Genomic DNA, 27678 nt, shown 5'->3' with positions numbered 1-27678 from the left:
GTGAATTCTCAAAATAACCTAAAAAACCAGATAGTGCTACTGGAAAGACGAATGCCTGAATCAAGGGACCAAGACACAACCATGTCTACTAAACTCAGCAACACAATCTGAGGAGAAGCTAATGCAGCTAAACTGTTAGTTTGTTAAAATAAATTGCCACACAAAAACTTCATAAGGCATGGATAAGACAACTGAGACATCCTTTGGCTGACACAATTTGCAGTTGTGGAGAAACTTCTGTGTAGGCAGGGTATGAGTGAACCTTTTACTACAGCCAAATGACCTGCCTCAGCGTAAACACATGGACCAAGGCTCAGTTGCCTGAACAGAGATGTCTTAACTCTGGTTAGGCACCTCAGTGACACTTCCTCCAGCTGAATGCCACTCCTGAATGGCACTGGGGGCTCTGCCCATGACTTGTCAGGCCTGGGAGTATGTTTCTGGTGCCACCAAGCACCTACAACATCCACAGCGGGTGGGATGGCTGGGCATGAAAGCTGGAAGAAAATGGTAAAATACCTGTCTTAAACTGGAAATGTATTTATCTAAAAATCAACTCCACAAATCAGTATCTTCCTCTTCCCAAACAAAAATTGAGTACACTATTTATCTCATGGTGTATTTTCCCCTGTGCAGTGACGTACAATCAAGGACCATTTAAATATACAGCCCAAGGTTTTCCAGAAAGGGAAGCTGAAATACATCACCTCCATGGCCTGGGAAACCCAAGGGCAAAGTTTTCATAGGAATCTAATTGCCCAAAACAAGATCAATTGATTTTAATCTGCAAATCAAGGTGGCACATGATCAATTCAATTCCTTTGCCCATAAACTTCTTAAAGTTGTAGTCTAAAAATAATAAAGCAAGTAAAATAGTAACATAATTTTAAATCAGTGTTATCTTCATGTGGCACTCTCTGTAGGCACAGCAGACTTCTGCCAATATGTTTTCAGCATAAAGTTTTATACATATTTGAAACATTCTTTCCACAGTCAGTAAAGAAAAGTCTGAAGGCACCCAGGGAAAACTTACATGGAACAGAAGCAAATGAATAAAATGGTTATAATTTTCTGTCTTTGTAACTAACAACTTTGTTCTTTACTCCTTACTTCTTGGTAGCAAAACCCTTACTTTGATTCCAGCAAAGGAAAGTATCACAGCAATAACCAATTTTAGTCCATTTTCAACATCCCAACCTTATCCTTGAAATTACAAGCGAGGGCAAAGGACTGTGCAAATTTGCTGCCATATATTTCTCTCTTCAGAAGGAACTCCTTTGCTCTCAACCCTAGCAGTAAAGGGAAGTCTTAAAGGGTCAAAAGAGAACCTTAAAACCTTGCCTCTGTTGCCTCGTGGAGCAACAGGACCTTCCCCCCCTTGATCCCAAACTAGGGAGCCTCAGCTGAGGAAACTGGGGATGCATAAAGAGCAGGACCAAGAACTCACTGGAGAAGAGACAGATGTAGGGCTGACAGTGATGACAAAGAGCTGACAATATGCTGTTGTTAGATGGATGGAGATCACCTTCTTTTGCTTACCTCAATTATGTAAAAGGAAAACTTAGGGTAGCTAAAATCTTACCACACAGGGAGGGATACAGAACTACGAGTGACTGAAATGTGTTACCTGGCTAGTATCAATGCTGTGCAGCTTACACTAAATAAGGTCCTGAGTGCATTTTCATGGAGGAAAAGTGCCTTTCTCACTCACATGGACCAAAGTTCTAAATGAATATTTTGCATTACAGTATTATCATCTACATGCAAAACACCCAACTCACCTTATGAAGCAGGGTTAGAACTACACAGCTCTCTGGAAATTGACATAGGTCACTGCTCAGGTATGGCACAACTGAATTCTGGGTCCTATCCCTTAGTTCAGCCTCACTCCCTGCTGTATGAAGGGTCTATCAGAAGGTCCACAATAGCTCCAGGGGATTATCTAATTTGCTGTTCAGCTCTCATTTTGAATTTATACACACAGAAAAATCATTCTCATCTCTAAGAGCATTCTAACAAAAAACATGGTGTGTGTTTAAGGCCTGAACGCTGGGCATCTTTCCTCTTCTGGAAAAGGATTAAGTCAACATCAAGAAAGGCAGAATAACAAAACAAGAGCATATTTGATGTATCCTATAGAAGCTAAATAGCAATTCTTCAAGTCATAGCTTGCAAAAGCCTCCTTTCTGCTATTCAGCTGAAAGAGGGCGTTCTCTTTGTTTTTAAAACTTCAACCAATTCATATTCTTTACACCATATTGGATTTTTAAACTTGATATTCATAAGATGCATTTGATCACTCATTTTCAGTTTAAGGCACTAATGACAAGCAATGCCATATGAAAGGTTATGGAAAGCTTTCCAAGCGTTACCAAAATGCAGAAAAATTGAGTGTTGGGTTTTTCTTAATCTACAGTTTGCTAAAGCAGTTTGTCTGTAACAGGAGTAGTCACCAGACCAGACTGGCATACATGGTGGCTCTGGCTTGCCAGAGCAAGTTGTTCTGACCCAAGCCTTTTTCTGTACTGCTCTTAAGGAATTCATGAATCCACCAGTTCATTAGATACAACCAGTACCACAAATATGAACATTCAGTCACATAATCAGACATATCCTTCCTCCTCTGTGTTGGACCGAGTTGTTCTCCCAATGACAAAAACATCAGGTTATATTTACATGTCTAATGGAAAAGTAATCCTTTCTGATTACCCCCACTCTGAGTTAGGAAGCTGAATCAACTCATTTTGCAGCCACCCAGTCACTAGATGAGATGCAGATAAGAAAGCATCCCTGGCAGTGGGATAGAAGCAAGCCTTAAAGGAAATCACTCTGTGTCACTCACTGGATGTTTTGTGAAACTAGATCCTTAATTAGTCATGGAATGGAGACACAGGGCAGCACAGTCTTTGATCCTTTGACATCAGTCACCTCAGCCTTCTCCACAAGACTTTCCCTCCCCCATCAAATACATCCTTTAAAGGAAAATTAGTAGCTCTTATATAGAATAATTCTTATAGTAAATGGTATCATCAAGTATGTTCATTAAAACTACATGGGAGTAAGAATACAGATCACAGTCTAACTATTCCTGTGATAGCATATGAGAAAGCTTCCAAGAACACCTCTCAAAAGACTATCTACAGTCTTGCTTAGGGCACAGGCCCATTTCCCTTTAGCAACTCCAGAGTGAACACATCGGCCACAGCTTGGAATAGCAAGGAGGAAAGACAAAACTGTGACAATTTGTAGTTACCCATAAGAGGATCCTGGACATTTAGATACAGAAGTCTGAAGAAGACTAACTGCAAGTGAACTCCTGTCCCTCCTGCACGTAAAAACTGAAATCTTTCCAGTGTTTGAAGTGCTTAGTTACTAGTACCTATTTCCTTGAAGGGGAAAGGACAGATCCTGTGGGCAAACAACTGGTTGCACAACTGGTGTCAGCAGCTGAGACTCATCTTTTACATCATGGGACTGGCTTTCCTAACCAAGGACTGATTTCTGGAAAAAGGTGAGTGCACTGGACCAACCAGCCAATTGGCAAAGATGCTTTTGTTCTGACCTACACAGCAAGGTGTCACCAATTCAGGAAGCTTCTGGAGTGCTTTTGCAGTAACTTCTTAAAATGCGTGACTGAGGACCTAACAAGTGAACCAGCTGGGCCTCATACTCAGAAACAAGGGAGAACAAGACTTGAGATGGGAAGGTCATGGGCCACCTTTGCTGCAGTGACCATGAGAGGCATACCCTGTGAAGAAAGAGCAAGGCAAAAAGCATGATTACAAGACCAGAATTCAGGAGAGCAGATTTTGGCCTACCCAGGAGAATCCCATGCAGAGAAGAGTGCACAGGACAGATGGCAGATTTTTAAAGGATCACCCGTGCCAAGCTCAAGACTGGCCCACAGCAATGTGCGGAAAGTTGGGCAAAGGTAACAGGACAAGACTTTCCCTCAGCTGACTTTTGGGAACTCTGAAATGGGATATTGTGAGGCTGCTGGGCCCTGATGGGTATTGAGGGAGCTGGCTAATGACATTGTAAGGCCTCTCTTGGCAATTTTTGAAAGGTTGTGGTGATGGGGGATATTCCTAAGGTCTAGAAAAGCACAAATATACCTTCCATTTTTAAGGGGGGCAAGAAAGCAATTCAGGGACCTACAAAGCTGGTCAGCCTCACCTTGATCCCTACAAAGGTGATGGAGCAAATCATCCTGCAAACCCTTTCTGTATGTAGATTGGATGAAGGTGACTGGGAACAGTCAGCATGGATTTATGAAGGAGAAATATGCTTGACCAGCCTCATAGCCTTTTATGGTGAGATGACTTGTTCAGTGAATGAAGAGAGCAGTGGACACTTTATTGTGGCTTTAACAAAGCTTCTGACAGCTTTGTTCTTGTAACAGCCTTCTCTTATCACAACCTCACTGACAAACTAAGGAAGCTGGGGCAAGGTAAGAGGATAGAGAGCTGGACTGAAATCTGACTTGAACAGCGGCACTCAAAGGGTTATGCTTAGTGGCATAAAGTCCAGTTGAAGGTAAGTCAGGATCTGTGTACTCCAGGGACTGACATGGGGGAATGCACTGCTTAACATCTGCATAATGACCCAGATAACAGAACAGAGTCCATCCACCCTCAGCAAGTTTGTGGCGGATGCTCAACTGGGAGGAGAACACCACACGGGTGTACTCTCAGTCTGAGGGATCCTGGTCAGGGTAGAGCAAGGGGCTAACAGGTACCTCAGCAAGTTCAACAGAGGGAAATGCCAATCCTGCAGCTGGGGAGGATTAACGCTCATCATCAGTACAGGCTGGGGGCTGACCATCTGGAAAGCAACTCTGAAGTGAGGAACATTGGGGTTCTGGTGAACACCAAACTGATCAAGAGGCACCAATCTGCATTTGCAGCAGAGAACACCAACAGCCTCCTGGGCTGCATTAGGAAAAGTGCTGCCAGCAGGTTTTGGGAGGGGATCCTTCTCTACTCACACATCTGGAGTGCTGGGTTCAGTTCTGGGCTCCCCCACGTAAGACAGACATAGACAATACTGGAGAAAGGCCAGTGAAGCACAACAAAATTAATCAAGAGACTGGTGCTTTCAAACAAGGAGGAAAGGCTGAGAGATCTGGGACTGTGTAGCCTAGAGAAGACAAGGCTTGGGAAGATCTTATCCATGTGTCTAAATACCCAACGGGAAGAAATAAAGGCAACAGAAACTGACTTCTCACTGGTGTTCAGTGACAGAACAAGGCGCAATGGGCACAAAACAGAATACAAGAAATGTTGCTTAAACATAAAATAAGGAAATTTTCTTACAATGAGGGCATTCAAACACTGGCCAAGGGAATATGTTGAGTCTCCATCTCCTTAGAGACATTTAAAACCCAACTTGACGTGGCCTTGAACTGACACAGCTCTGTGTAGGAATCTCCAAAGGCCCCTTCCAAATGGAATGATTCTATGGTTACATTTGGTAGAAAACAAGTAAAGACCTGTTAATTTGATTCTGGGATACAGAACAACCATTCTATTAATAGATTTAATCTGTTCTAAGGCCCTGCCACATGCATCACATACATTCATATTTGGTTCATTTGGTGCAGGTGGTCAAGAAAGTAAATTGAACATAGGAAGGCAGATCCTAAATATTTACGCTAATAGCTGAATAAACATTAAGGAAAACTGACAGATCTGGAGCTAATTCTGGAATGCATTCAGTTCAGTTTGTAGGAGAAGTTGAACCTAAGTCCACCCACCAAGTCTGAGCCATGCTAACTAGCTAACACACAACTGTTTTGGCTTTATGTGAAGTACAGTAAAAACCCATTTTAGAAGTCTCTGGATAACTTCTTGGTTGAGAGCCACAATCTTTTTTATTCAACTGGACATGCCTTCTCTACAGCTCAAGTTAACCCAAGAGATAAGGAATGATACATCCAGCAGAAAGAACTCACAGGAATACACCATATTAAAAAAGTAATATCCTTGCCTTATGGGCTAACTCCTCTACTTAAAAAAACAAAACCCATCATACTGGCATAAATAAGTGGTATATTTAAATTTTAATTTTAAAAGCTTGATTTAAAGGGAGCTGACTTGATTACAAGCTAAAAAAAATCCCCTGCCAGGGTATTTTTTCAGGCCAGGAAAGTCTTGCACTAACTTTTATTCCTAAGATAATGAAAACCATATTACGTTGTCACAAAACTAAAACTGGCCTCCTAAACCTTGCTGTTAGTAATCAGATAATCCTTATGACTTACTGAAACAGTTACTAATCAATTTATCATTTAATGATTTATATTGCCATAAAACCCTAATCTCTCAGCATGTCTCTCTGCCATTTCCTTCTCTCTTTAATCATCGATGAAGCATGAGCCTCTCGCCTCCACAGGCAAGTTTGTTGTCATGCAACCAGATGACTGGGTCAGGATCAGTGAATGCTGAAGGTAAGTGTGCTATCTGTGGGCATATAAGTGAAAGTCATCTTTCACACAATAATCCCAACAATTAATGTCAATAAAACCTAACTCCAAAACTGATAACCAAGACCAATGTTATGGGCAGATCAGTTCTCACAGATTAGCCGACCAAGAAGTATCCCTTAAGCTGCTTAATTTTACATCACTATTTTATAGTCTTAAGGAATCTTACATTTGCTGTAACTTTCTGTATGTAACTCTATCCAGCAATTGCCTGTAGCAATGGTGACTACCAAAAATTAAGGACTACACTGGTAGTGAGAAGGAGAGATTTGATATCTGCCTACAATGAGAGATTGGCATTAACCTCTGGTTTTTCTACCAGTGAGTAGTACACCACTGAAGTCTTTCAGACCTGTAGCCTGGTTACAAGATGGGCACACTGTGTGGTTAACAAAGACACTTACAAGAGACCCTGCACACAGTTTCAGGCACACCAAACAATAGTGCTTGAAAGGGGCAAGACCCTTCAGTTTCCATTTAAATAGAAAAGCAAAACCTTCATAGTCACATACCTCATTGCAACATTGCTGCCATCAATAACTATTGGCCTCAGGTTGTCTCCATCCTCTGTCACATCCTCCTGCAGTGGAGACTCTGACCTCTGAGACTCTATGGAAGATGCTTCACGCATTACACTAGTGTTAGCATTACTTATAGTCTGATCAGTCTCAGTTTTATTCCCAAGTTTGACAAGTTCTCCCAAAATATCATTTATTAAAGCATCAGTACCAAGTTTATTTAGTACAAGTTGAACCTGCTCTTCAGAGTAACCCAACTTAAGTGCAAACTCCAGTTTGGTTTGATATTCTTTCACCACATCAGGAGGCTTTTTGACTTCCTTAGGTACTATCTGAGCCTCTTCTATCCTAAAGTCTTGTAAGATTTCATTTCTTTTTAGTATATGAGGCTCTAAGCAAGGAGATCGGCACAGCTGTCGGTGAGTCTTAGGCAATAAATGTGACTCCGATGCAGAATTATTCAGTCTCTCTGAATCATTATCAGAATTTGTGCTTTCTTCAGAGTCACAGCTGGAGCTTCCAGAAGTTTCTTCAGACGCCTCCTTTTCTACGTCTTCTTTCCTAGAATTAACCTTATCCATCGTTGGCTTCTCTGCCATCGACCAAGGTACAATTGCATTTATTTGTGTGCCAGTGCTCCCCACATAAAGGTGGCCTAAGTCATGCCCCAGATGATCCTTCAAGCCCATGAAGCTGCTGCATGTACTTGACTCCACTTTGCTGTTTTTCTTGTATTCCTGAATATAAAGTGTTCCGTATTCCTAAAGAGAAAACAAAAACGTTGCAACTGGTTACATGCATTACTTGTTTTCTGTTTTCTTGCTGCTTCCTCAGAACTGCATTTATTCTCTTGCAGCAGAGAAATAGGACTTCTTTCTTTGTTTAAACATGGAGGGCTTTCTGTGGGAAAAACTCTTCCTAAAGAACATCTATAGCTAAGTGGATAAATACCTAATCATCTGTCTTTTGAATGTATCAAATGTTTTTACTTACACATTTCTAGAAATGGATTTATGAAAGAATATGAAACCAAAGACTCCAAGTTTACCTACTGTAATGCAGAAGCAGGAGTAGAGTCATTATTTAAAAACAATGAGATATTTCTTCTAGCATAAGATTGTGTTGTAACAACGAAAAAAAAAGTGACTATAAAATACAAACACTAGAAAAGGTTTTCAAACTAAATACCTTAGACTATGTTGAACAGAAAGAAATTAAGAGTAGTGCTAGATTCTCTGGCTCATTAGTAACAGAAAACACAACTAAATAAAAACTTATTGGCCCTGAAAGACACCATCAGTTCAACTGAATACACTCAAACTATTTCTGAATTCCCTTATAAAGTGATAATTAAGTCAAGAAAGACTAATTGCTCTCAACAGAGTGTTGTATTACTAACACATAGAGCATTTAGGGACATGGATTGATCTAATGGCCAATAAAGCCAATGGAAGTCTTTGCACTAATTCCAACAGACCATTCCTCAAGCCAACAAGGCAACAAAATTAAAAGCTGATTTCAGCTCCTGCACTAGACTTGTGCAAGCCTTTTGATAAATCAAAACTATACATGTAGAGATAGGAGCCACTTAGGAAGAATGGAAGAAAAAAAGTTGCAGTTTTCTGGACTTCATACACTTGCCATACTGGATTTCCCAGAGGAATTTTGCGTAACAGTAGTTACACAAAAGTTAGTTACCCATTTCATCACAAATATTACTTCAACAACCTACATTTATAGGCAGATTGCTACCTCTTTCCCTTACTTTGTTCTTTTCAACAGGAATCTTTGCTAACTGATTCAATAAAGAAAATAAAAACATAAATTATTTCTCATAAATAAAAATGGACCATATGGACCAATTGTACTGCAAGGTTACCATGAAAAAGAAGAATTTAAATTAAGGAAAGACTATGAAACAAAGAGTTCTTTCACACTTCCATCTTGTAAGGCAGAATATAAAGCAAGATATAGAGACAAAGGACTTCTCTTGAACTTGACAGATAAACTACAGACACAAATTTCATCAAGGAGGATATACTGAGGAAAAAAAACACTGTGTCAAACAGTCTCTTGATCTATACTAATAGAAATTACAGGTATGTTTCATGAACAGTTAAAATTTCTGTCAGCAAATACATTAACTCTCCCATCCCCTTACAGGTGAGCATTTAAGATTGACCCAGTATCTTTAAAATACAGTGTATTTTGCTCTTCTTGGGATAAAGATTTGAGAGTGTGCACCAGAGAAATTCATCCAGGCTTAAGATTAGAGAGAATCAAACAAACAATCCAATCCACGGTTCAGTAAAAGTAGATTCTATAGGCAGGGAGTGCCAAGACATCACCATTGTGGTGGAGCGTCCTGGTTATGGGGCACATAAACTTAATTTACCTAAACATGTCTAGTTAAAATAAATAAATCTTATCGATCATCGGTGCTTTCATCTCCAACACCTTAATCCAGGCAATACTGATAGGGAAGAAAACCAAGTTTTATTTAGATATTATATTGTTAGAAGGCAGTAGGGCTGTAATTCTCAGGCAGTGTATTAATGAATGTTACCTTCTCTTAACTCAAAGCTTTAGGATTTCAAGCAACCCACAGATTAAACACAACAAGAATTTAGGAAATGGACCTTTTCACACGGTGATTTATTAACTAAGATAATACACTCGATAGCACGGAGCTAGTAACAAATCACAGTATTCCAATAAAAGGATACAGTTAAAAACCCAACACTGTGGCCTTCACAGAACTGACACACACACACACACACACACACACACACACACACAAATTAAAACAAATCGCAAACAAGCAGCCCCTATTGGAAGCCAGGCTGCTTAGCAACCAGCCTCTAGTTGCTAGGATGCGCTCCTTTAACATACCATCATGAATACTAGCACAGCCAAAGAATAATTTGGTATGAACAAAAGCCCATGAAAGAGAGCGGGACTTAAGTGCGTCTGGTTTCCCCTCAGAGAACAATGCAGCTGCCAAACCAATCTGGAAGCCCCGACATCATTGTTCCACCAACCCCACAATCTGCTCTGACTCGAGGAAGTCTAGTTAATGGGCAACACTTTTAAGCTGGACTGAAAAGTTGAGCTGGCTCATGTACCGCTGCTGCAGAATACAGGGAGATAATGGGTCACTGCCTAAATCCGTGTACTGTGAAATGTCATTTTAGTACTGAACTAAAAGTGAAGGGAGGCGTTTTTTTGGAGGGGGGGGGGGGGGGAAGAAGGGTTTGAAATTTAAAACAATAAAAAACCAAAAGCCTGCAGGGCACAGATTAGAAAGAAAATTTTTTTTTTTTTTTAGTGTTAGTTAAAATAATACTTAAGTCATTCTCCAATCACTTCTTTCTTGAAGTTTAAGTGATTTACAGCAACTAGAATCATAACACCCTCCACTGGGATTCAAAGAAGTCACTAGCATATGAATGTGTCTGAAGACCAGGCATTATATGAAACGTACTTCAGATGATTTGCACATCGACTGCTTATGAAAAATGACCATAGTCTGAGCTTGGTCCATTGTTAGGAATATATACATAATCAGCCTCACATCTATCTGCTTTAATTCTCCTGTCAATCTCCATCGTGCTCCAATATATAACTGCTTGTTTTGCAAAGAACTCTACTGTTTTTCAGAAACTGTTTGAAGAACAGAATAATAAAAGCAGCAGCTTTAACATCTCCCACAGATAATACGCAGTCATTATACTACTGCTTTAAAAGGATTGTTAAAATTGTATTTGTACTGTAAATCCAAAGCTAAATATTTCTGAAATAGTTTTGCATAAGCAGTACACTATTCTTGGCATTTGGCCTAAACCCTGCATGCAAACTGCATTTATTTTCAGACAACTTTTTACAGTGCCTGTGAACTTTGTACATCGTATTTGTGGTCAGTAGCATGTCTTAGAAACATTACACTTTGGAGCTCCCATCATTATGTCCTTTATGAGATTCATTGACTAGAACCATGAAAATCAGATGTCACTGTTGAATGCTGCTGATTATTTTGTCTTGGTTTGGTTAGTGAAAAGCAACATGCCAGGCAATCAATTTGAATGAATCTGTATTCCAAATAAACACTAGTGTACCTATACACAGGACAATGAAGCTCATGAAAACCAGAAAAGGTCACATTTGTCTAAGGAGTAACATCAGCTAAGAACTCCTTTTTTTACAAGGAGCTTTTATTACACACATATGGTTCAAAAGTATGCTGACTGATACAATGCAATACAGCTAAGAAAAGGATCTATTACAAATTCTGTCTCAAATGAGAGATAAACAAAAATCATCCAAAAAATTCCAGTCAAGAAAGTCTTCACCTTTTGGTTATGCTCACCACAGCTCAGTAAAAGAATTTGTATTTATGAAAAAGTTACTAAAATGGGTAACTCCCAATTTAGACATACCTATGATAAGTTTTAAACTGTAGTCTGTTTGAAACTACAGCATCTCACACTGTGATCACTCTTAAAGGCTTAAAATACTGTATGTACATTTATCAAATATAAATGTAATAATCCAGATGAGCACTTCATTGCAGAAGTATAATCTTTTCCCATTTTTTAGAAGTTGCCACTATTTCGCACTAACCATTAACAACAATCAACCCATCGATTCACCTCCACACAAAACAGAAATATTTCTCAAAGGGATGTGGGCAAGTAGATCACCTAATCTTTTACTGTGTATTCAGAATATTTTTGCTCAACTTACAGTTGAGCATAAAAGAAGTAATTTAATGCAAATTTAGTTCACAGAGGAAAATAGTAAAGTAGTGTCATGTGGCACAGTGTAACAGAAAATGTGTATTCTCAAAAGACCATCAACAAGATTCTGAAGATACACTCTACAAGGAAATAGTTCAACATGTTTTCACACAGGTAGACTTTTTCTTAAGTCTTCTAAACACAAAATGGAAAATATTTAAATCAGTTCGTTGAAACACTCATTACTTGTCACAAACAGAAGTGCAGAGCTGCTCAGAAAAGCAAAAAAAGATAATGTATCCGTTACCCAAATGATAAAGATACTGCAACAATGCAAATAAAATAATGAATATGTAATAAATACCTACTGCTGTAGTTTCTATGTATTTAATTACCATTGTATTTCAGTGAGTGCTGTTGTCTGCATCATTCTATCCAACAAAGGAGGGATGTCCCATTGAACAGATTGGTTAATGCTCTAGGGCAACAGATGTCTACTGGAACTCCAGGAGACCAGCAACTGGTGGCCTGCCCATCTTCTGAAAACTTTCAATAGACTCATGCATATGTTCACACAATAGGGCATGTGGTAGAAATGCAAACCTCTTTTTAACCCTTTTATATGCTCTCTTTCCCTCTCAACTGATATATGAAGGTCTTTGTTTTGGACTTTTTTTTTTTACAGGATCCTTGGAACACAGGCTCATGGAGTACACAGTGTTTGTTCTTCAGCCTAACATCCGAACTCAAAACATAAAACAAAATAGATTAGAAACTTTATAAAAACAGACGGGCTAGATCTGACACACTGATAACTGGTTTTCAAAGCTCAAAACCTTTGACTGTAACACATTCCTATTTGAGAGCACCCTAATGCTCAATCTTACACTATGATGTATCTTCAGATAGCCCATAATGGAGCTCTTCCTATTTCTACAAACACGGGAATTTTCACCCATTGTATGGTATAATGGAAAGGTGTCTAATTTTGTTTTTCCTTGAAAGCTTTTTCTACTAGTCACAATAACAGCTTATTTGCAAAAAAAGGGAAAATACCTGTAACTTAAAAGTTGAAACCTCTCCTTCTAGCCAGCGGGCTAGAGAGAATTTGTTCTGTCGATGGCTACTACCTACCATTTTCAAATTCTGGGAAATACACCATTACTGATGCTTTCAAAAGTTCCTTAGTAGAACGCACTGTGTGAGATCAATGCTCTTTAATATACTTAGTCATAGCACATAACTGTTTTTCTTTCCCTCTTTTTCCAAGAGACACCCAAAGTGTGCAAATCTCAGCCGACACACAGGCTAGCTCGTTGTCCAAACGCAAGCTGATAACGCTGCAACACCAGAAAGGTGAACCATCCCGTTTGTGCAGAGAGAAGCCCCTATACTTACGTTGGCTGGAAAACACACAGACATTGGTTTCTCGTAGCTGTTCCAGAAGCAACTCCTTAACACGATTTCAGCTGCAGACTTCAGGCAAGCAAGCAGAACAATGAATGGACGAACAGATGGACCCGCGATGTCTTTGCTTAACCTATTACTGAGCGGCCGCGGAGCCAATCACGGCCCGCAGAGCTCACAATTAGTTGGCTGGGCAGATGCAAGGCAACCTCCCCACCCTGCATCAGGTTCGGAGGTTTCTAAGATAAGCAAGTTGATGTCATTCTCAGGGTCTGCCCCGGGCAGCATGTGTATTAACGAGGGGTGTGCAGCAACAATAGGCCATACAAAAGAGACTAGCAGGCAGCTGCTGTATGAGAGCCAGAGTCATTAGGGAGCAGGCTGCCAACAAGAAACACCTGGCTTGGGCAGACTTCAGCTTCTCCTCATTGTTTCTAATTCATGAAACAAAGAAAAGAATTATTTTTTAAGTAGTAAAAATTCTGAGTTTCTATTAAAATATATCAGTCTGAAGGAATATAACCCCTTGTATTATGGAAACAAAAAGTTCTTTGTCAGGAAAAATATTAAAGAGAAATAAATCTATCAGTAGTTATTGTAGTCCTCTTTTCTTGTTAGCAAAATTAATCATAGTGGTATGAAGCACAAGGAGGTATGAAAGGAGCCCACACTAAACACTGAAATGTATTCAGAAACTGCTTTCTGAATTTTCTGACAGTTTTCTACATTAGTCAATAACTGCAACAAACTTGCATTTACACACAACTTGAAGAGTACTTGTGGGTAATTTCAAAGGAGGGGGTGAAAGTGTTTAAACTAAAATGACATAATATTAATATATGGAATAATGGATATTTTATGCGGTTGAAACATCAGAGTACTTGATAGAAAGGAACTAAGAACCACACTTTTGTTCTGGAGTCACTTATATTTCTTTGCAACAGAACTTCTTTCCTTTTTTTTTTTCATAGATCTGTTCTAGATGCCAAGATCTTTCCATCTCTTCTCAATGACAGAATATTTGAACAGAAGTCTGGAGCTAGGTTATAGCCAACTCTTTATTGTTTTTATTTTCAATTGAAATAATCCACATAGAAACACAAACTCCAGTCCACATCTCCCCTCACTGCCCAACATTTCCAGTGCACAACACGGACATTTAGCAACATAACCCTAGAAAGGTTTGATGCTTGATAAAAAAAGGTGGTGTCCTGTGGACTTTCAAATAAGAATTTGCCACTGCTGATAACTTCAATGAAGATAGGTCAACAGACAGAGGGAAGGGATTCTGCATTTGCAAATGTTCATCTGAATGACTACTAGAAAAGCGTATTTACTGAACTTCAGCATCATTACATGACTAAAAGCAATAATGAGAACCACAGAGGCAGCTGTCCTCATGCTTGTGAGGACAGGCAAACTGCTGGGAAATATCTACTGTGATTTAACAGAAGAATGAGAATAGGTTTGTTAGAACTGTTTCTAGAAACTTCTCAAGCTTTATGTGGATATTAAAGCAATTCAACACAGTAAATGAAATGACATACCATCATGCTATTACACTGATGCATTTATCAGGTGCCCAGATATTAAACTTCAAAGAAGAAACCCCAACTATAGTTTCTCTGCACTGTCCATTAAACACTCCCAAAAACAACTACTAACACCACAATTTGGGATCTTTTAAGTCAGAGGCAGGAGGAGACTCCACACTAATTTCTGCCACTGTGAATACAAAGACTGAGAGAAAGCTACCCACGAGCACAGTGGGATGCCTGATCCCCAGCACTGGATTAAGCCTCTTTGCAAACAGCGAATAAAAGCAGTGATCTGAAAAAGCTAATCAGTCCCTGCTGTGGTATTTAGACTACCTCAGTTGCTGGTATTGGATAATGTTAAGCATATTAAAACTTCTGTAGGCAAAATTGGAAGCCAGTCCAGTTCATCTATGTCCAAGAACCGCACTTAAATGCAAGCAGGATCACTTGGCTAGTCATTTGTTATCTCCCTGATTAGAGCCAGGCATTTCTTTTGCAATACCAGAGATGCTTGCTTTGCAGAGACACATATGATACCCTTTATATACATCTGTAACAGAGAACTCTGTGGCAGAGAAGTGCTGTACTTAGGGCTCTACAAGCAAAACTAGTAAAAGTGTATGAACCGGCTTAGAAATCTGCCTTAAAAATAATGTTGTAAGAAGTTCACTTGCAAATATCTGCCCCCTCTATATCTTCTACAGTAACAACAAGAATACCATCCTGTTCTGTGTACCACTCCAACTCTCCCCATACCAAGTACATGTCTTCAGGGAGCCAGGGATAAACTTTAGTTGCAGATTAATGTTCATGCAAACACCATGCTTCAGCACTACGAGCAAAGTGAGAATGGATGCAATCTGAAGACTTACATTATATTGTCAAATTTACAGTATTCTAGCAAGCTAAAGCTGTGTGAATTAGGAAGACATTTTCTAATTATCTTGTGCGCAATATTGGTTACTTAAACCAGCTGCCTCCTCTGGAAGCATCTTCTCAGCTCCTCCCTAAAAGAAGTTGGGTTGTCAAAGGTTTACAAGGTGTCAGATGGTCCTATTAAATCATGCTTGTGATGACAGAAAAGCATTCATATCAAGGTTTAACCAGTACATGAGGCTTCCTTGTGGGAATGATGAGCTCACCAAAGACACTTTAGTATGAAACACTGTGGCTCTGTCATCGTATTCGTGAAAGGCTGTAAGAGCATAACCAGAAGGTACACAGCACAAAAGGACAAAGCAAGTTCTACTTCTTGAGCTAAAACCTCCAAATCCAAAAACTAGTTCAACAGCTTCCTATTACACAAAATACAAAGAGGAAGTAAATTAAAGCCAAACACAGCAAATGTAATAGCTCCTTCAAATTTCTGGTCTTGCAAGATGAGTAAACTATAAAAACCTATTTTTGTGGCTGCTAGCTATGGGGCATTTTGCACAGTGCTTGTCAGGTCCCTAGTGCCACTTCAGAATAAACGGCAGGCCAGCACAAAATCCTGAATTGCCTGGAGGTGATAGGCTCGGAGACTCCATGGTGGAAGGAGATTTCAGAATGGCACACAGGAAGGGGATGAGATGCTGCAGAGAGACACAGAGCAGAGTGTTTCTTGGTTTGGCTGAGGGGTGGGAAGGAGAGCATCCCCTTTAACCCCCCCCCACTGCCCAGTTTGGTGTGAAAAGCATGCATGGAAGGATCAGAGAGACCAAAGGGGGGAGAGCTGGAGCAGCTGGGAAATTCAGACAGCAGAAGCTGAAGATACTAGGGAAGCACTGCTATAAGCCAGAAAAAAAACCCTAAAAAACCTCAAAACCCCAAAAAATTAAAAAAAAAAAAAAAAACCAACTAAAAAAAAAAAAAGCTGCTAGTTCCAGCCAAATCTTGCTGTTTCAAGTACATTGAAAACAAAGCCTTATTTAAAAAGAAATTATTTTATGCAAGCATATGAAGTGGTCATTCTGTCATTCTGTAACTCCAGTGGTATTACTGCAGCAATTAGAAAGACAATTTGTCCCATTAAAGTATTTAATTATCTTTTATTGTAGAACTTTATGCTAAGCCTCCTCTAATAAATGATGCCTTTGTAAGAACACACTGCAAAAGTTAAATCAACCATGTACCACTGCATTTATGAAATAGAAATTAAGGTTATAGGCTACAGACAAAACTCAGCCAAAAAAATGTAAAAAATTTACATTTACTGTTGTACTTGGGAGCTGCAAAGGAAATGCTTATCTCTAAACTTACAAGGGAACAATACAAAAAGAATATTCCTTTCAAGTTATGTGAAGAGATGTAAACTATCTTAAGTAGAATGCTTGAAACAAGTTCACCTAGTTTTGAGGAGTGGTAAGTGGTGCTCTAGACTGGATCTACACACAGTCAAAACCAGACAAAAACCCACCACCACTCCACAGCCATACAAAGGAGTGAATTAAATGACCCATAAAGAGTGCCTAGAATTCAGAAAAAGAACTCATATTATGATAAAGATGACCTAGAGAATAACTAAGCTTTAAAAACCCCCATATTTTAAAATAAGGTTCAACTGTATTTTCAAATGCAGTGCAATTGCTCTGTAGAAAAATACGCACTTTCAAATGCATTAAAACAAAGTAGGGAAGAGTTCTTTCACTCTTAGAAAAAAGACTATCTCTCTCTAGTTATACTTAAAATTTAAAAAAGCAGAGATGCATTTTCCAGCATGGCATTATTTAAAAGAAGGTCAGAATGTCTAGAGTTTCTGGAATAATCCCATTAGATCATCAGTACATTGGCTGCATGCAAGACTTGAGCAAACCACTGCAACATGTATCAGGATGTGCTCTGAGGTTTTGAAGAGAAGCGGAAAACCCCAAGCTTTATCACAAGTAGCGATTACCTTTTTGCTAACCACAGGTAAACAGATCCAGTCTTCGCTTGTCTGTCGGTAGACAAAGGCAGTGACTGTGAGCTGTTCATCACAACATGACAAGGCACCCGCCTGCAGCTGCAGTTTGCCTACATTAGGAGCCCAACAGGCTTGAGCCCCACCAGCCAACTACACAGAAAGCATAAAGCAGCATTCTGCAACACCAAAAAACACTGGTGTCACCCCTCACTACCACAATGAGATGTAGCACCTGAAGCGAAATGTATTTTCTGAAGCAGATTTTAATTTTAAAAGTCAATAGTTTTGATCATGTAGCAAAACTCCACTATTTACCTAGGAGGATGATGAAAAAGTCATTGCCTCAGTACCATAACTTACAGATATCCATTGCAGGCATGGATGCCTAAGCAATGCTCCTTTCACAGTATCACAAAATCGCTGAAGTTGGAAGAGACCTCTGTAGGACATCAGCTTCCACTCCCCTGCTCCAGCAGGGCCACCAAGAGCCAGCTGCTGGACCCTGTCCAGACAGCACCTGAACATCTCCAAGAATGGACACTCTACAACCTCCCTAGGCAGCCTGTGGCAGTACTTGGTCATCCTCACAGTAAAAATGCATTTCCTGATGTTCAGATGGAATAGTCTGTGCCCATTGCTTCCGGTCCTGTCCATGGGCATCACTAAAAAGAGGCTGGCTCTGTCTGCTTTGCACACACTGATATTTACACACACTGGTAAGAAACGCACAAGCCTTCCCTTCTCCAGGCCGAACAATTCCAGGTCTCTCAGCCTTTTCTCCTAGAGGAGATGCTCCAGTTCCTTCATCATCTTTCTGGCCCTTTATTAGACTCACTCCAGTAACTCCATGTCTCTCTCATACTGGGGAGCCCAGATTTATCTCACCAGTGCCAAGCAGAGGGAAAGGATCACCTTACTTGACCTGCCGCACCACCCTTCCTAACACAACCAGGCCGCTGCTGGCTGCCTCCAGCATGGCAACATACAGCAGGCTCAAGGACTGCCCCATCTTTAAGTGGATGCTCCAACTCAAATGTGGTTAAACCCCAGCACAGACATGCAAGCCACTATAACCACATCTGCACAAGCACACCAGGGCATGCACACAGAAGGATGATCACAGAAGTCTTGTTTCCAACAGCAGTAAGTCACATGTCTAGAAATTCTTGGGGGTTTTTTTGGGAATAGACACAAAGCTCTACCAGAAAGTATTCAGGGGTTTGCAAGCCAGAAAGCACTGAAACCCCTTTCTATGTGCTAAGGTGGCTGTCAGGCAACCACTCTCATCAACACCATCTCATCAACTGTGAAATGCACTGTCCATTTCTGCAACAAATGGGGAAACAGTGCTTACTTTAAGATTGTAACTGTTTAATTTATTTTTAAATTTTATTATTTATGAATTGAAGCAGACACTGAAATACAAAGCATTCCAGGAAAAAAAAGTTTCCACCAATACACACATGTTAAATTTGATCTCCTCCCACTTCCAGAAAGAGTCATGTTGCCTACATGCTTTCTGAGCATGAAAATTTGAACTGTCTAATTAACTTTCCCAGTGACAATACTGGGAGGCCAGACAATGCCTACAACTGTACAAAGTGTATACCATCATGCTTAGCAAAATACTTTTATTCAAATTTGTTCTGTCAGAAGAAAATCCTCTAACAAAACTAACATGGTTACGTGAAAAAAAAGTATTCTCTTCATTTAAATACACTTAGCTAGTCAACCTAATATCTTTTATCTGTGCCACAGACTATTGTTAAGAGTTTGAAAGGTTCGTCAGAGGAAAATAGGCCTCTCAAACTGTCTAGAGACATGGCCAGGTTGTGTTTCAGGCCATGCTGCTGGCAAAAGAGCTCCATAATCTCCAGGGTTCCTGGACAGAGTTCAAGGTGTTGGTTGGACTCTGTGTCGCCCTAAATGGCTTCACAGCGTTATGCTTATCTGAGAGACAATTCCTATGCCTGTACCACACGGCTGCAGTTGTCCTTTTGGCCTGGAGCCTTCTGCGAGAGAGCTGCCAGCAGTGGATTTTCTGCACGACTTTCAGCCTTGCCATTTACTCTCTATTGGGATGAAAGAGTCAGAGAACATGTTATGGTTCAATTTTTTACCTGGATTTAGTAAGCTAAGAATCAGGGAAGGCAGAGATGATCATGTGGTTTGTCGAGACACACTTAGTACGTAACTGTTTTTTACCTTCTGGGGAAGCTTTTAATAGACCTGACAACAGCCAGATCTTACACAAAGTGGGTTACTGTAGCTGCAAATCAAAGTTCCAAATGAACTTGGATTTTTGGAATGAAAGAAAATAGCTGCACAGAAGTCTTACTACCTAAGTATAGCTTTTCTTCAGATTTACTGTATTCCTGAATTCAGGAAAGGCCATCAGAAAGTCTCCACAACAAGCTACACACAGGCTTTGAAATTCTAGTATTTTACATGTTAATAAAACAGCTTGCTCATGTTTAATAACCTAATACATCAGAAAGAGACAAACTGTGTTAGTGATTTCACATAATTTTCCTGGCTATTTGCAGTCTCAGAGTCATTCTGAGTTCCAAAGTTTGCAACTTTTAAAGTAGTAATTAATATTGCTGACCAAATTTTTTTACATTTAGTTGAAAAGCCAGCTAGATTTTAGACCTGTGAGTCCATGCACAGATTTCTTTATTAAGGCTAGCCTTTCGAGCCCCCTGTTCTTCAGAGTCCTTGTCATGAAGATAGATCTGATAACGACACATGCAAATGGGAATACTTCATTCAGAACTGGCGATGCTATTAACATTTAGTATTAAATACTTCAGTTTGGAAGGAATCTCTGGAGATCAACTAGTCCAATAACCCCCATTTAATACAGGGTCAGCTAGAGTAGGTTGCTCTGTGTCTTTTCCAAGTCAACTTTTGAGCATTTCCAAGGCTGGAGACTCCACAACTTCCCCAAACACCTACCCCAGTGTGTAAATATTCTCATGGTGACATTTTTCTTCATCTTCAGCCAGAATTTCTCCACTATACCTTGCCAACTGCTGTCTCTTGTCCTTTTGTTACGTGCCTCCAAATAGAATACTTTGTCTTCTCCAAACCCTCAAATTACAGAGCTGAAGACAGCAATAAGATCCCTGTTAGTCTTCTCTTAAATAAGGCTGAACAAACTCAGCTCTCCCAGTGTCTCTCCTTGTTACATGATGTACTTCAGCCCCCTAATCAGCCTGGTAGCCATCCACTAACCTTGTCCCTGTAAGCTAGTGTCTTGTCCTGTCCTTTAGAGACCAAAACTGGACTCAGTGCTCCAAATACAATCTCATCAGGGCCAAAAAGAGGTAAATGATCACTCCACTTGACCCTAGGGCAATGCTCTTGATAATATGGCCAATTCATAAATAATATTTAGCCTTATTATCTATTTCTGCAACATCATCTTACATTTATCAAGGGCTGAGGCTTTACTTTCCACAATAGGATCCCATGTCAGCAGATGAACTAAACCCTATTTACAATACCCACTGGAGGCATCTGTTTTCAGTCTGTCCGCTACAAACATTTTCTCGTCAGAGCTCTCTCACAGGCATAATGAAGAGTGCATTCAAGCTGCAGATGAACAATTCAAACTGCTCACAGAAGCAGCGACAAAGATCAACTTTCAGATGATGATGCTTATTTCACACTAATGAAATACCTGAGGTCTTTCTTGCAACATATGTATATATCAAAAGCAAAGTGATTTGTAACACGCTGATGTCCAAAATTCATCAAGGTGTCCCATTATAGAGTGCTACCACAGCCTTATAAAATTTTGGAGCTGTCAGTTTTATGAACAAATCAGACTGCAGACTATCAGCAAATACTGAACAAAACCTTAGGAACAGACCATGCACGGTACCAACACCATTAAAACCTACCAAAGAACAATTATTCTCGGTCCTGAAAAAAACTGGCTGCATCATTTCACAATGCAAACACAAACTAAATCTCTGTGAGATCTGTAGTTTAGTTTCTCCTAAATTATCAGGCACGGGTGGTTTACCAAATTTCACTTATAAGCAATGGTCAATTCAGAGAAGAGAGCAAAGAGCTCACACTAAAGTCGTGACTTTGAATGAGTCCTGGCAGTAAGATCAAGCTCCAGGAATTGGGCACAACCTAAACACATTTAGCCACACAGCCTTTTTGCTGGAACCAGATGAAAGTCCCATCAATGTATGCATGGTACCAGATGCTATTTTCTTCCACACAACAGCTACAGTAAAAAGCTATGAAAAGACAAGTGAACAAGTGGCTGGGGAAACAGCAGCTGAAGCAAAAAACTCTGATTTCCATCTTGCACCAGAAAGCATGGGCTGTAGCTCAGCAACAACTTCAAGAAACTCAGACTGTAATCCCAATAGTGACAGTTCCAGAAACTCTAATCCAACTCACAGCTCAGCAAGAACAGTTGGCAGCCCAGCAAGAATCCCAGAAGCAGCTGCTACAGAGACTTGTGAACCCAGGTACACAGCCCTGGGCACTTGTACATCACAGTCCTTCCCTAGCCAGAACAAACCATTTCCAGAGGTGTATCTGGCATTACAAATAGTATGTATTAGAATTATTGCTGAAGGAAAAATCATCTGAGGTTTCCAAATTAGCTGAATGTTTTAAGGTGGAATAGCCTTAGGGGATGTTGCTGCAAGCTATGAGGCTCTAAGGCTCTCCACTAAGATAAAGTTGAGATCTCCATGAGAGTGTTTATGGCACTTCTTATAAGAGAACTGTCTCTCATCAAGAATGAGGCCATGCCTCAAATCTGGAAAGATCAGATAACTCAGCAATTCAAATATTAGCTTTACAGATGACAAAGGACTGAAGAGACCTGTTGAGAGTCAAGGCACCAACTATAATGGTAACTCTGAGAGCAGAGAGATGAATAATGAGATACCAGCTACTTACGCTAACAGTTTAAAGAACAAAAGTAGACTAGGAAAGCAGCTTTTGTTAAAGGAAATGCAATCTGTCCCTTTTCCAGACAATCTCTGCCAAACCACCAAATTTCATTAATCCTAAGATAAAAGGTCTAAGTCACAGCAACACTGAAATTTTCAGTTCATCACAAAACTTCAAAGCTTCATGGGCCTGATTCACTGATTTCACAACTTAGCACATTACTTTTAACAGTTCATAAGAGAGCGTGGCTCACACAAATAGTCATTTAGGAATTATCATGTGAATTTCTGTCAAGTAGTAAATGGCTCAAGGATTTTACTCTTTAAAATGCTCCCTAGACTCTGAGCTTTACCTACTCACAGCAAGCAAAATGCTTTTCAGGTATTTGCAATAACCTGTGTCACATTAACTGAACACCTCCAGCTTCACTGACTCTTCAATCTCTGGCACTCCTCTGCAACTTTCAACCACCTCCCAAGACATTCCTTTCATACCAGAAGAAATTACTCTATTTCTTCCATTGGGAGGATTAATAACATCCATTAAATTTTCTGCACTCCCAATCACTGAATGTCTTGCCCCTCCCTCCTTTCTACCCACTCTTTTCTCAAAATACCAACTTCTCATAAAGTAAAATCCCTCCTGCTGAATAAAGCTTTAGTTTCCTCATTGTCACCTGAAGAAAACTGTAATTTTAAGACAGAATACATTTTAAATACTTTGTAATGCAGAAATTTTATGCGAAGAACATCTTTATCCTGAAAGAATTTAGAATCAAATAACTTTGGTCTAAAACAGAGGTACTGGGAGCTACATTTATGAACGCATAGGTGGTTTCAACATTCAAAGGACAGCAGAACCTGGGATGGTCTAGCATTCTATTCTGTATCCATCTACCCATACACACACACATACATATAAATATATAAATAGACATCCACCCTTCCAGGGAGGAGGATGACGTATGTCAAATTTTAAAGTGTTACACTGGTATCATAAATCAAGCAAATACAACCTTAAAATGGCCAAGTCATCAGGAGAGGTAGTCTGGTGCACGCTGTGACATAAGCCTGGAAGAATGATGAATCTCACAGTTGCAGAGGGTGAGCTACGTTAGTCCCCAGGGCAAACTTTGAAAACGTCTCGTCTGGACCTTTCGAGTCAGGAGAGCAGAGGTGCAAGTCTTAAAACTGAGGTATGCTTTCAAAACATTCTCATTCTGCAGCTATGACTCAAGAATGAATGGAGCTTGAGTTTTCCAAAGAGCTAAAATAATTCTTTAACTGGTTAGTACAACGTTCTAGCAGAGTGCGAAAGTCAGTGCCAAATGTCAAGCCCAGCACTTTGCGCTAAGCAAAACACAATTTGGATTTTTGGTAGTGCAAGCTAAGCTTTTTACATAAGAAATGTGATCTAACCTGAAGTAATCAATCCTGATAGGTAAAAGAGAAATGCCTGGTTCATCTAAGCAGAAAGCCCCAAGGTTATGAAAACCTCCATCAATTTCTACTCACCACTAAATAACTTGGTAAGGAACATGCTTTTTGACAGAGCCCCAAGCTGTTACACAAAAACATTTAAAGATGAAGGGCTTTTCAATGAAAAATCTCCTTTAGCTCTGGAGATCTGCCTATTCCACAACACAAAGAGGAAAAAATACAGACAGTGAGAAAAAAAATTAAAAAAAAAAAAAAAAAAAAAAAAAAAAGGGATGAAGAAAAAGGAGTGGGGTGGGGGATGGAAAAGGGAGTGAATGCCTCATAACTCTACCAGGAAGGCAATTATGAGCAGATTACAATTGATTTTCTATCTATTTTCTAACTGAAAATAACTACAGTTTGAGGCCAGGAAGTAAGAAAAATTACTCTGATTCTCATTACACCATTTCACCTCTGCTTTTTTTATATTGTACTTTTAACATATAATTTAGCAATTAAAATGAAGAGCCAATTCTCTCAAGCATAAAAATATGGGCTTGTTCAGTTAATAGGTTTCTTGATTCAAACATATGGTAGAAGTAGTACATTTATTGTAAATATTTAGCAAGCTTGGAGACATGAGGCATTTTAAACATAACTATACATGATAAGAGATATAAAGCATCACTATACAACAACTTCAGTCCGAGCACAGAAACGCTTCAGTCTCTTCATAGAAACAACTCGCTGTAGTCTTTGTACATCATCTGTTTCTTACAGTAGCTCAGACAGAGTTTTCACTACCCCAAGTCAAAAAACAAAGTGTAATCACGTCTACCACTAATCAGGCCGCTGGCTAGCTCCCATGGCAACAAACACTATGGAAATGACTGAACGATGAAATATCTCTTGAATAACTTAGAAATACTCTTATCTACGACTACCTAGCTACATGTGGTACACTGCTTCACAGAACAGCAAAAGCAGCAGAATAATACAGAAGAGGAAAAGCGGGAGTTCTACATCACACATTTTCTACCTTCCTCCTAGTTATTATAAAGCACTCTCCCCCTTTTTCCCTACTGTTACTCTCTCTGAAGCATTTCAGCTTTTAAGAATTATTTAAAAAACAAATTATGAAGAGATTGATCATTGGAGGGTGAGACTAGCAAAATCCATTGATTTGCTAAGATCTGTTTTAATTAAAAAACAGAGGGCATCAAGGGAAAAAAAATGAAACCGACTCTTTAGTTCTCAAGGGCAGTTTTTTTTTTTTAATAACTGTTTCAAGGCAGAAGTTAGAGAGATGATGCAGAAAATACCAAACAAGATTTTTTGACTCCTGTAATGAAAGAAGTCAAACTAAGTCACACATCTCTTTTCTACCAAATGGAGTTGCTTAGCTGTAGCCATTTCTGAGTACAACAAAACTGACCTGAGTCAAACAAGTTCCTCATTTTACTTCACGCTGACTTTGAACTGCTTTTTCTCCAGCTTGCTTAAAGAATATTTTCAATTGCACATAGGATGTATAAGATATCACAAAATAAAATCACATAAGGTTTTTGACTTACCTATGTAAAACTGAACAGTAAATACATAGTAAATAGGTTTCATCAAATATCTAACTGAATCTCCAATCTTTACAAGTCCCACCAACTGCAAGTCCAGTTTTCTTCAAAAATACCAACAGCTCTGGAACACCAGTAATGTTTTTAAAGGTTGGTACAACCCAGAGAAGCAGGCAGTGAAATCACTGCAGCAGCGTTGTTCAGCACAGCAGTCAGCATGAAATGCACAATCTGCACAGATGAGTCAAGTCTGGATAATCCCTTCATGCTCTGTCAGGTTGAGAGTATGGGGTTTGTTTTTAAATTGCATGCCTTCAATAAACTCCACTTCTCTGCATTTACATTTTAAGACAATATTTTTTAAAGCATGTTTTGATTTGCTGATGTGTAAAAATACTGTTAGAAGAATTCCATCTATCAGGACCTCATAAATAATAACTGCCTTTTTAAAAGGACTGTGAATGGTAATGGTAATTGTAGCTCCACTGGGTGACTGCTGCCCAGAAGTCTGGTGTACTAATAAAGGTGTAATAACCATGGTAAGATTTGTAGAGAGATGAAATACTTCCAATTGGTTCAACTACCTCCATTAGGAAAAAACAAAAAGGAATTTTTTGAATTCTTAAGAGTAATTAATAAAGGCTAATTAATAAAGAAACAAGGGGGAGCAGGGAGAGAGAAAACACAAAACTTTCCCCCTAGTTCCCTGAAATAGCTGTAAACGTGTTTTATACTGACATAACACATTCTCTTTAAAATGCCTACATTCTTGAGTTCAGATTCATTCATGACAGATTACACTCTGTTGAAGTGTAGTATCACCCTGGAGCATTGCCAGTTAGAAAATTCAGTTCACTAAGATATATCTAATACAATCCTTGAAGAAGTCTTACTGTCAGCTCACTGGCTTGCTATATGGGCAAATGTTATGTGGTAAGGAGACAGTGGAAGAGAAAGAACCCTGCCAGTTTGAAAACCCAGACATACTCGAATGGTTTATTTTCCTTCCAGATCAAAAGACTGTGCTACTGCTATCTTAAGTATGTTGTTAATTGCATAACCCTTAGAGCCACAATTACGAGTTATGTCTCCGCTTTGCAAGAACAGATCAAGAGGACAAGACACAGTAAACAAGACATTTCAATACATCTGTTGTTCAAAAATTGTGGTCTGCTGTTCAGTGGGATGGATTTACTTAACCCAACTTTTTCAGCAACACCATCGCTTAAGGGCTGTTTGGCCCTGTCAGAGGCACCAAACCAGAGCCAGGCACGGGAGTGTCAGACAGGGCCAGGTCCGGCTGCAGAATGTGCTGCACAAGCACAGCCCGGCGGAGTTTCCTCCCCCGGGGGCATTATAAAATAACGTCACCGCTCCACAAATACAACAGTACATGCCCGGCGCTACTCAGACATGCCTGCAGAATTAGGTCCAAAACACACAGGTGATTGAAAATTAATTTTTACGAGAAATTACAATTTAGAAGCCACAGCCAGATCTGAGAATGGTGAAACCAACACTTATTACGGTTCGGTTAAATAGAGCAAGCCAAATTATGCAGCCGGTTCTCTCACACAAAGCGGAGGGAATAAAGCTACACTTTCTCACACAATTATTAAAAACAAAACACCCACAAAAACAACCCCGAAAGTCAGAAACAGGGGAACGGCAGGGTAGGTAAAGTACCTGAAACAAGTTTTAAATTCCTTGTCAGGCTCCCGATGTGCCAGGTACGCGTGTCCCTCGGGACAGCCGCAGCTCCGGCACGGCCGCGGGCGGGGCGCGGCGCAGCGGGCGGGCCAGACCGGCGCTGGGCAAGGGGGCACGGCCGTCTCGGCCCGCGGCTCCCGCCAGGGTGGGCAGCGAACAGGTCGGGGGAAACTTTCCGGAGGGACAGGGCCTGCCGAGGCGCGGGGCGATCCTGCCAGCCCCTCGGAGCAGAGGGCCGGGGCTGTCTCCTCCCCCCCGGGAAGCGCCGCCGCCTCCGCCGCCCGGGCGACCTCCACCCGGCGACCTCGGGGAGGCGCCGGGGGCAGGGCCGGCGCGTGTGTCAACACGGGGCCGCGACGCCGGCCCAGCCCCGGCAATGGGCGGCGCCGGGGCGGGAGCGCGGAGCGCGGCGGCCGCGGCTCGGCTCTCCCCCGCCGCCATCGCCAGGGCCCGCCCGGGGCCGCCGAGTCCCCGCGGCCTCGC

The 27678-nt window shown here is 40.4% G+C and overlaps 1 protein-coding gene across 2 annotated transcripts in view; it reads right to left on the bottom strand.

Moving 5' to 3' along the window:
- ZC3H12C (zinc finger CCCH-type containing 12C) overlaps positions 1-27678 on the bottom strand; it is a 45676-nt gene that overhangs the window by 17121 nt on the left and 877 nt on the right. The window contains exons 1-2 of one of the 2 annotated variants that reach the window (XM_042023863.1): positions 27172-27517; positions 6997-7763 (exon numbers count right to left, since the gene is read on the bottom strand). The exons of the other annotated variant lie outside the window; for it this stretch is intronic. Coding sequence (XP_041879797.1) covers positions 6997-7691 — 695 coding nt within the window. The 5' untranslated portion in view covers positions 7692-7763; positions 27172-27517. Of the gene's footprint in view, positions 1-6996; positions 7764-27171; positions 27518-27678 lie in introns of those variants that run through there. 2 annotated transcript variants of the gene reach the window in all.

This window comes from Corvus kubaryi, unplaced genomic scaffold, assembly GCF_017639235.1.
Source record: "Corvus kubaryi isolate FWS band 111438036 unplaced genomic scaffold, C.kubaryi_AGA036_p1.0 37256, whole genome shotgun sequence".
Taxonomy (NCBI): domain Eukaryota; kingdom Metazoa; phylum Chordata; class Aves; order Passeriformes; family Corvidae; genus Corvus; species Corvus kubaryi.
This window is presented reverse-complemented; position numbering and strand designations above follow the sequence as displayed.